The 9,258-nt window shown below is 39.9% G+C and overlaps 2 protein-coding genes across 3 annotated transcripts; both read left to right on the top strand.

Moving 5' to 3' along the window:
• The first annotated feature begins 894 nt into the window (after positions 1-894).
• Positions 895-4,056, top strand: LOC141644156 (uncharacterized). Its single transcript, XM_074453629.1, has 8 exons — positions 895-1,041; positions 1,139-1,250; positions 1,370-1,405; positions 1,796-1,933; positions 2,795-2,881; positions 3,167-3,214; positions 3,562-3,638; positions 3,742-4,056. The coding sequence occupies exons 2-8, from the start codon at positions 1,176-1,178 to the stop codon at positions 3,881-3,883; spliced, it is 603 nt and encodes a 200-aa protein (XP_074309730.1). The 5' UTR covers positions 895-1,041; positions 1,139-1,175; the 3' UTR covers positions 3,884-4,056.
• Positions 4,057-5,132: 1,076 nt separating this feature from the next.
• Positions 5,133-8,826, top strand: LOC141644155 (uncharacterized). 2 transcript variants are annotated; one of them, XM_074453627.1, is made up of 3 exons: positions 5,134-5,287; positions 5,486-7,027; positions 8,316-8,826. In XM_074453627.1, the coding sequence occupies exon 2, from the start codon at positions 5,537-5,539 to the stop codon at positions 7,019-7,021; it is 1,485 nt and encodes a 494-aa protein (XP_074309728.1). In that variant the 5' UTR covers positions 5,134-5,287; positions 5,486-5,536; the 3' UTR covers positions 7,022-7,027; positions 8,316-8,826. The 2 variants fall into 2 exon arrangements, with proteins under 2 accessions (XP_074309729.1, XP_074309728.1); XM_074453628.1 differs by having other exon boundaries at positions 5,133-7,027; positions 8,419-8,826.
• The last annotated feature ends 432 nt before the right edge of the window (positions 8,827-9,258 follow it).

Raw genomic sequence — 9,258 nt, 5'->3', positions numbered from 1 at the left:
CACCCGCGGGGACAGCAGCCGCGCCATGCACCGACGAGGCCTGCCTCAGAGGAGTGAAAGAAGTCCGACTCGTCAGAGTCGGAGAAGAAGCCCGACTTACCATAGTCGGAGGAGAAGCCCCACCCAGTAGCCACCTGTCGGCCTGTCTCTTGTGCCCCGGCGGGGACAATGAGCCAGCCGAGGCACACATCCGCGAACTCATATCCAAGACCCCTCGGCGGCGAGTCAACAGGGCCCGCCGGCCTGCCATGAGTCCCTCGACCGAGGGGTAGATCAGTCTTTCCACCTGCTAGCCACTTGGCCACTACGTGACAAAAGGTGAAAGTCTATAAATACTCCTCAACTCTCATTGAGGAGGGGATCCACAATTTAACCCAAGAATCACTATTCATCTGGTAATATCTTCCTTATCTCTCTACAATACGTACTTTGCCAAGTAACAACAACTTACCTCTCTAAGTTACTGACTTGAGCGTCGGAGTGAGTTCGCTCGGTCCAAAGCCGAGCCCTCAGTTTGTTCATCGTTTCAGGAGACCGCAAGGAGGATTCAACCAAAGACGTCATTCTACAAGCACGGGTGGTAACATATAACTGCTCTGGAATTACACCCGGAACAAAACTTAACATTGATTTATATGAAAGTGATTTAGTATTTAAGATAACATTGTAACAAAATCAAACAACCGGCAAAAACAAAAATTATTGGTAAAAAATTTGAAGTAACACGATAAAAAAATGACAATAACTACACCCGATCCAAACTCGATCTAACCCGGCGCATCAAGTGACCCAAAAACCAACTCGTCTAAAAATGTTAGACCTGGTACAAGTCCCAACCCGATTACCACCCGGAAAAAAACTCAGTATAAATGGAAAAAAGAAAAGAAAAAAAGAACTGGCGTCACTATGAAGCACAAAGGATAATTAGGGGCGTCATTATGAAGCTAATTAAAGCACGCATATATAAACACCTCTTCATCCTCCATTTTTCTGCACTTTCTGGAACTCTGCAACCAACTTCATAATCCTTCATTTTCTCAGGTCAGTCCACAAACTCCATCATCAAGTACATTCTTCAGCTCCTTTTATCTTCATTATTTCTGCTTAATTAGACAATTTATTTTTGTTGTTACTGCAGTTAATAAGAATTCTTGGTTTCAATTTAATTGCTGAAAATGGCACAAGATGCATTTTCTGTGCACTCTTTGTTTGGTGGAGCAATTTCTATGACGTTCCCTGATAGATTCCAGGTTATTTGACTTAAACCTTGTGATTTTCGTTAATGTTTTTACTTAATTTGTTAGTATGAATGTTTGAATTTTGTGGGTAGTGATCAAAATCTTGTCTTTTTTGGTGTTGAATTGTGTAGGATTTGAGCAATGTTAGGCAAGTCCCTGATCACCAGGTTGGTTCTTTGAATTTGTGTTATTATTTTGAATCATGGGTTTCAATTTGTTCTACTATTTGTTTAACGGTTTTTCTAACTTGTGTCTTAAGGGCGCGTGTTAAGAACCCGAATGTGGAAATATCCTCACAATTTCTGAGTTTTTGCAGTCTATAAGACACACTTTCAGTATTTCACCCTGCTTGTGTTTGCCCATTTATGTATTTATGAAAATTGTTTTGTAGAGAATGTAATTTTGATAAAGATTTTTCATTGTTTATGTAAATATTTCGGTTTATCATTCTAGTATCATCTTATTTTTTGGATATTTTAAAATGAAAAGGTTAAATTTTTGAGTGTTTTAAAGATTTATGTAAATTGGTTTGATGTGGGTTTTGTGTGTGATTCTAGGAAGCTTTTTCTGACCCTGATAGAGATGAGAGTATCATAGTTGAATTGCTGGACTTGAAACATGAGGTTACTGATGAAAATAGTGCTGTATGGTTCCTTCAAGATCTTGCTACGGAACAGGATGCCGAAGGTGGCATGGTAAGTTTAGCTTTGTTTCTTTCCTTTGGCTGAATTTTGTAGTATGCATCTCTGTGATTGACTGATTGATTGTTTACCTGCCGAGTTTTATAGTTGAATTATGTTGCAAGTAGCGGTATAGGAGTTGTTGAGGTTGAGGGTGATCACTAAGTGGTGGTCCTGGCGGAGTTAAGGGGTTAGTAGTGGCAACTAGCAGCCGTCCTCCTCGACTTTGTATATATAACTTTTTGAAAATCACAATATTTATTATATTTTCGCTCGCATTGAGGCTGGCACTTACCTTTGCAGCCTCAACCTCGAAACTGACTTTTGCGCCCCCCCAAAATCTTAATCTTGTATTCCGGCTTTGCTGACTGCTACTTTGTTTAGTGAAAGCCCTATACTTGTTATGATGTGCTTGAAAATCCGTTTATAGCTACAGCCTACAGGCAGAACTTGAAGTCCGAACTTGAAACCACTGTGGCCGTAGATGATTGACCCCTTTACAGGAGAGGATCAGGGAAGAGGTTATTACAAATCGACCATTGACTGTCGATCTCCGTTCCTCCCTATCAAATTGGGAGGGTGCTCTAGTTGTTCTTTTGACGGAATACCTTTTTTTTTTTTTTTTCCCCCCCCACTTATCCTACAGCCTTATATTGCCCTCAGTAATTTTAGTATAATGCAGAGATTAATTTAAGAGTTGATTAGATTCTAGTATGCTTGATATGATTAATCAATGTCGTACAATGCTATCATAAATTGGCAGTGTGTTAGCATTCATTCCTCTGCCTTTTATATTTGTCTGCCATAAAATCATGGAGGCGTCATCTGGGTCCAGTGCCAGAAATTGATGGAACATTGACAATTTTTCATTTGCAGGTAATTGAACAGTCAGGAGTCATAGAGGCTCCCGCATTGAGCTATCGTAACACGCCAGCTGTTGTAACCACTGCTGTTGGCCAAATGGTATGACTTATCTCTACCTCACTTTGCCTTGAAGGTATCCATTTCAGGAAGGACTCAAATGCCTTCTGAAGTTGGTAGATTGAGGCTATTAGATTTCAAGTAGTTTACTTGTTTGCCACTAATCGAGTTTTGTAGTGAACAAATTACATATATAGTTGTCAGGTTTCAGTTCTGCCCGTTATTCAGTAGAAGTGTAGAACTTGTCTGTTCGACGCCACACTGTTTCCTATTTTTACCGGACCAGCGTTTGAGCTCATCAAGCTTTGTCCTGTCATTATTATGCAGGCTATCTCCAAGGGGAGGCAAGGGAGAGAAGCACAGAATATAGTGAGGGTAAGTGGTCGGTAAATTGTTTATGTTCATTTTTCTCCGTCTCTCATATAACTCATAATACTCTCTTCATATCGTTTATTTCAATTTGACTTTGAGGGTAAAACAATTTCAAACTTTGCATGATATTCTCTCGATATATATACCAGATACAACCTTTTTTCAGTAATCATATGAAGATAACTATTTTGATAAGCCAAACATGGCAGATTTTACATTTTAAATTACATATATTTGGAGAAATAAATAGTCGAAATTGATTAAGTTTGCCCACCTAAGTCAAATGGAGACAAAATTAATGGCTCTAACTCGTAAGTTCGTAACTGCAAGCCTCTCTGTGAACTATGCAGGTTTATCTGGCAAATTTGCGTCTTAAGGAAGCTGGTACTGATGTCCTGATCACTGCATATGAACCTGTTGTTATAAAGTAAGCCTAAATAATACTCATCTGCAAGGTTTATTCATGTTGTATAGAATGATTCCTTAGTTAAAAAGGCAGTTTTTAAATGTTGAAAATCTTTTGATGGCAGTCCACTGAGTGAAAGCGCGGGCACAGTTGGAGCTGGAGCGGTAAGGCCTGCAGAACAGTCAGGACGTACGTCGATGGCTGAGGTTTTCAAGGTTTCTGTTACCAGCTTCAAAGTAAACGATTGGGGCCTTTTTCAGGCTTGATTCTTGAGGAATGCTTCGTCACAAGCCTGCAAATAGTTGTTCTCGTTCGGTGTCTTAAGTAGGAATTTCATGTAACCAGGATCTTAGAAGCTTTAAAATTCATTGGTAGTGGAAGAGATGTTCCTGTGTTACTCTTATTAAAAAAAAATTGCCAGATCGTTTGCATTCTCAAACAGTCGTGTTCTTACTGCAAACATTGCGCTCATATAGCTGAAATCTGCGGGTAAGACAGTCTTTACTATATGACGAGATTTAGATTTAGATTTAGATTCACTCCTTGTTTGGAATTTGGAAGGAGGAATTTGGGTCCTGACAATTTCTGGAATTTTTGTTTTTGATTCCCAAACTTATGGGTACCAAATTTGACCTGTGATGTTGCATTGCAAGTTTGCAACTGTATTTCAAAAGTTCGGTAGAAAGTCATGAACTCATTTCAAACATTATCGTTCACATTCGTGGCCAATGATCGAGATTTGAGTGCAACGATGAAGGTCTTCATTTGAACATGTCTCGGTTATTTTCGGGTTCCCGACAGTTTACACGGTCATATTTTGACTCCTCGTATAATGAAGAATACGAGAGTATTTTTGATGGACGAATGCAAGACCGTCTCACATTTGCACATTTTTTCTGATGAGTTTTCGATTTTTCGAGGCAATCATTTGATATTAATAAGTTTTTTTTACTTTCAATATATACTCAACAAAACAAGGGAGTATATGGAAAAAGTATATACTCCTCGAAAAACTAGGGAGTATATGAAAAAATCATAAAAAATACTCTATATAATTAAATTTCTTACGGGAAAATCTTTTATACTAGTATAAATTCATAATAATTATTCAAGTATTTTGATATATCCCGGAGAGAAAAAAATCCAAATCTAAATACTCAAATATAAATACTCGTAATATATAAAGTAGTAATATATATACTTGTTAAATTATCTGCCGTACCGTTGAAACAACCGCACCTAGAGTAGTGAAAGGATGACTCAACCTGAAAAATCGAGTGAAACCCGCTTGAAAATAACCCCGTCCGATAATAATCGACACATTCAGGGTTAAAACTTTACCGATCCGTAAATGGATAAATATATTAAAAATTTGTACTTAATACAAATAAAACTAATCTAAATTTAAAATTTTGAAATAATCTAAACTGATCGATACAAACCCGAATTTTCGAAACCCAAACTATAACGTATTTTACCCGAACGCGTAACCCGCTCGCTTGGTCCATGACATGGTCTAACCGCTACCCATTTATCCGAAGTTCCATACCCAGTAAAAGAACACTCCTACTATACCCAGAGACCCCAGTAAAGAACAAGCTCCAAAACAATGCTATGGGATCTCCTTCTTGATTGACATTACTAGATTCAAGCTTTGATTTTGTTGCTAGGTAATGTTTCCAACACTGTCAATTATCTTTCCAATTTCTATTTGTAATTTTAGTGTTTCTATATCATTCAAATCCCTTGTTTAATTTGAAGTAACACATCGGATTTAACCAGTGGCGGAACTAGGATTTAATGTTTGGAGGTTGATAAGACGTATTTAGTAGGTGTTAATTAATTGGTTGAATTTGCGCAATTTGAAGGTTTTGAGACGGTTTTTATGTGCTAAGTTTTGTGCAATTAGTAAAGTTTTAATGACAACCAAACGAAAAGCACCTGGTAAAAACCCCGGCGAACCCGGTTCTACTTCCGCTACCAAACCCACCACTAGGCCAAAACTCCGTGCTGGAGTAAACTATCTGGGGTGTAATTTGACTTTTAAACAAAAGCTTATTTGGTGTGATCTTACACTTGACAAACGGGAAGTTTTGGTATCAAAGTTCTTTGACCGAGATGCATTGGAGAAGTTGGGTGTGCTTGAGGCGGTAGAGGTGTTGTTGAGTAGAGGGGGACTTAGAGGGTTTCTAGATAAGACTGCTCCGACGTATAGGAGATTAACTTTGGAGTTCTTGTCTACCTTGGAGAAGGTGGGTGATGATGAGTTTGAAAGCATCCGGTTTCAACTATTGAATCAAACCCATGTTATGACATATGGAGAGTTGAGAACTGCCTTTGGTGTTGCGCCGAGGGAGAATGAGGAAGCATGGGTGAGTCCTAGTGATGCAACGGTGGCTGATTTTTGGTTTGCACTTAATCATGAAGCTAAATCAAGTATTACTGAGAAGAGCTCTAGGCTTTCTCACCCCGCTTTTAGGTTTGTGCATCGTGTCATAGCGATGGATTTCTTTTGTCAGGGTGAGCCAACTAATCTTCCTAGGAATGAAATAAAAGCTTTGTGGAGTATGAGTCCGGAGGGAGTTGGTCACCCGGATTGGGTGGAAGCGTTTGTTAATGCTTGTCTGGAAACAAGGGGAATGGAGTGTGGGAAGCTATCAATGGGTGGTCTTGTTACTTTGATTGCTACACAGTTGGGTTTACCTTTGGATGATGCTGACCGTATCCCTGGAGACCCGCGGATGGACATTGAGTCGATGAAGAGGATGAAAATGCTTGCTCCTATTGCTTCTGATGAGCCGGCATATGCTTTGCTGAAAGGGACTAGAGTTAAACTTCCTTACTTGCGATTACCCCGACCAGAGGGTGATCCAATTCCAGTGGGGCCCCTTAATCGGGATTTGTATATCCCGCCAGATCCGGATCATATGGTTGATTTGACTCCTCTGGCAAGGCGGGCGCCTGCCGCGAGGAGTGATGGAATCCCAGTGGGGCCCCATAATCGGGATTTGAATATCCCGCCAGATCCGGCTCATATGGTTGATTTGACTCCTCCGGCGAGGCGGGCGCCTGCCGCGAGGGCTGATGATGAGGAGATAGAGGAAGCTGAGGCCGGTAGTTCGGGTGGACCCCGGGTTGGTGGAGATGATGCTGAGTGGAGGGCGCGAATGGAGGTCAACATGGAGGAGTTGAGGGATGAGATTGGTTACATCCAGGATCAGAATATGGAGTCTTTGGCACTCCAACGCTCTTTTCGCGACATGTTTCAACGCATGTATCCAGAGACCTACCAACCTCCTTCTAATGAAATGTATGCTAAGATCGCGCAGAGAAATCAAGAGAGGGAGGCTCGCTCTCATGCTCGTCGGACCCGTCGTTCGTGCAATGGGTCTAGCTCTTCCTAGGTGATGGTATATTGTCTTTCCCTTATATTTTGTTTTCCCGCCTACCATTTGGGACAATGTTTGGTTTAAGCATGGGGAGAGTGTTAACACTTTTGTATATATTCATTCCGTCATTTGTAGTTTATTTATTGCTTATTTGAAGGGGAAAAAGAAAAAAAATGAACTAAAAAGAAGAAAAAAAAAAAAAAAAAGTTTGTGTGTGTTGACAAACAAGGACCTTGGTATAGCTATAGAATTCAGGGTAACATGAATTCTGAACTAAAGCAATATTGTTTTCCTTTGCTTGAATTCTCTCGAAAGGAATTTTCGGTGCAAGAATATGGTTGTGCGAAAAGCCTTTATCTCCTCAGCTAGCTATAATTCTACTGGACTCGGGATCTGGAAAGCGGGTTGCACCCATTTTGATGTGTGGTCGTGGGTTCCCATACTTGTGATCTGCAGTGCAAGACAATTGTGCAAGCCAGTAATCCGTATATATCTATCGAAATTGGTCGTTAATGCAAGTGAGCGAGTATAGCCACTCGCATGCCACCCGGATATTACCCGTTTACCTTTAGGTCAAATCCTTGATATTTGCATACAATATAAATGTAGACACCTTAGACAACATTTCTGATATAAAAGATGATGTTCCCAAGCATAAATATTTTGCTTTTACTTTTTAGCCGTTGCTGAGCTTTATGGATGGCAGTGAAGTGAAGTAACTGAGCACCCCGCTTTTTCAGCCTGTGGTTTTAGTCAAGTTGTCGTTTTTGGGTAGTACGACAGATTGTGGATTATATTGTCATCGTTTTGCAGAGTTCACTGACTCAGCATATAATGATCGTATCCCAGATTTCGTATCAATCCTTTCTATTATAAGGATGGCATCAGACATACCTTGATTTTACATTTTCTGAGACGTGTCACTGAAATCTGGGTTGATGATATTTGTTACAGAATCTTCCTGAATTGATATTGGTTTGTTTGGTTTGAAGTATAAGCTCTGCACTGTGCAATTACCTAACCCTTGGAACAATCTTTGGTCCACTCACTTAGATATGATTCTTGTGCTTTCTGTGTTTTGCCGCTGTTTCTGTTAGCGTCCCTTTTCGATCAGTAATTGTATTGTTACTTTTGCTTGGAGGGCGATGTTTCAAATCTTCCCTCAATTTTGTTCTTTCTACGTAGGCAGTGTCACGTCGCTGCACTTGATTTTGGTTTTTGTACTCCTTGTTATAGTTGCTACTTGCTAGGCTGTTGGACTGCTCTAATGGCATAATATGATTCAGTTACTTGCTCTTGCTGTTTTCAGCTGCCGACTGATGGATACTAGAGCCACATAGACTTAGAAGTTGCATCCTATTCTATCAGATGAAAATAAGGATATTTCCATCTTATGTAATGTGGAATTTCAGGATTATTCCGACTAGCCTTAACTCTCCAGGACGAAATGACACGTACTTTTCTCCGACTACTTTGATGGTGCAAAGGGTGTCCATGTGCAAACGGGCAGACAGTTTCCGCTTCTCAGCTTATCATGTTCTTAGCAGTTAGCTCTTTACACCCAGTCTGATAATGTCGGAGCAAGCAAGCAGTAATAGAAAGAATGTTTCATATAGTTTTCATTCTAAGTGGCGGATGCATTTCAGCTTCTACTTTTTTCTTCTGGAACGGTGTATGATATCTGCAAGTACATGGCTTTCTTCGCCCTGGTGTTTGTTGGCTAGTAATTAGCCACATTTCTTGTAACTTGTAAGAATGAAATTAAGTTTGACAGGCCTGTTAAGATATGTATTTATCATCTCCCTGTTTACCTGTGTTAATGGGTTGTCTTCTATTTTTGATTATTTTTACAGTCAAAAGTTTTGTGTCGTCCAACCTGTTAGTGGGTTGTCCCGCTACAACGTTGAGTGTTTTGTAGATTTTCAAAAAATCACCACACGACCAGACTTACCCCAACAACATATCAGGTTCTCGCCTTGCTCAGGTGTACCCGAGCAGCCCTGGTGTCTCTCTACCCGAGTTTGATCATTCTTGGCAACATCATCTTATCATTCTTACTGTCAATATCCATAATAATTTATAAATAATTACCAGGACCGCGCGCCGAAGGCGAAACTAGTGATCATAAATAGATTTACATAAGATTAATTTTCAATACATTTCCAAGATACTTAACAATTTTACCAAAATTGTTACCGATTAATTCAATGTTAAATCGCTTCGTTCACTTAAAATGAGCGACATAATTAATT

This window comes from Silene latifolia, chromosome 2 (assembly GCF_048544455.1).
Source record: "Silene latifolia isolate original U9 population chromosome 2, ASM4854445v1, whole genome shotgun sequence".
In the NCBI taxonomy this organism is placed as follows: domain Eukaryota; kingdom Viridiplantae; phylum Streptophyta; class Magnoliopsida; order Caryophyllales; family Caryophyllaceae; genus Silene; species Silene latifolia.
Note: the sequence above shows the minus strand (reverse complement) of the source record. Positions and strands in the feature narration are given on the sequence as shown.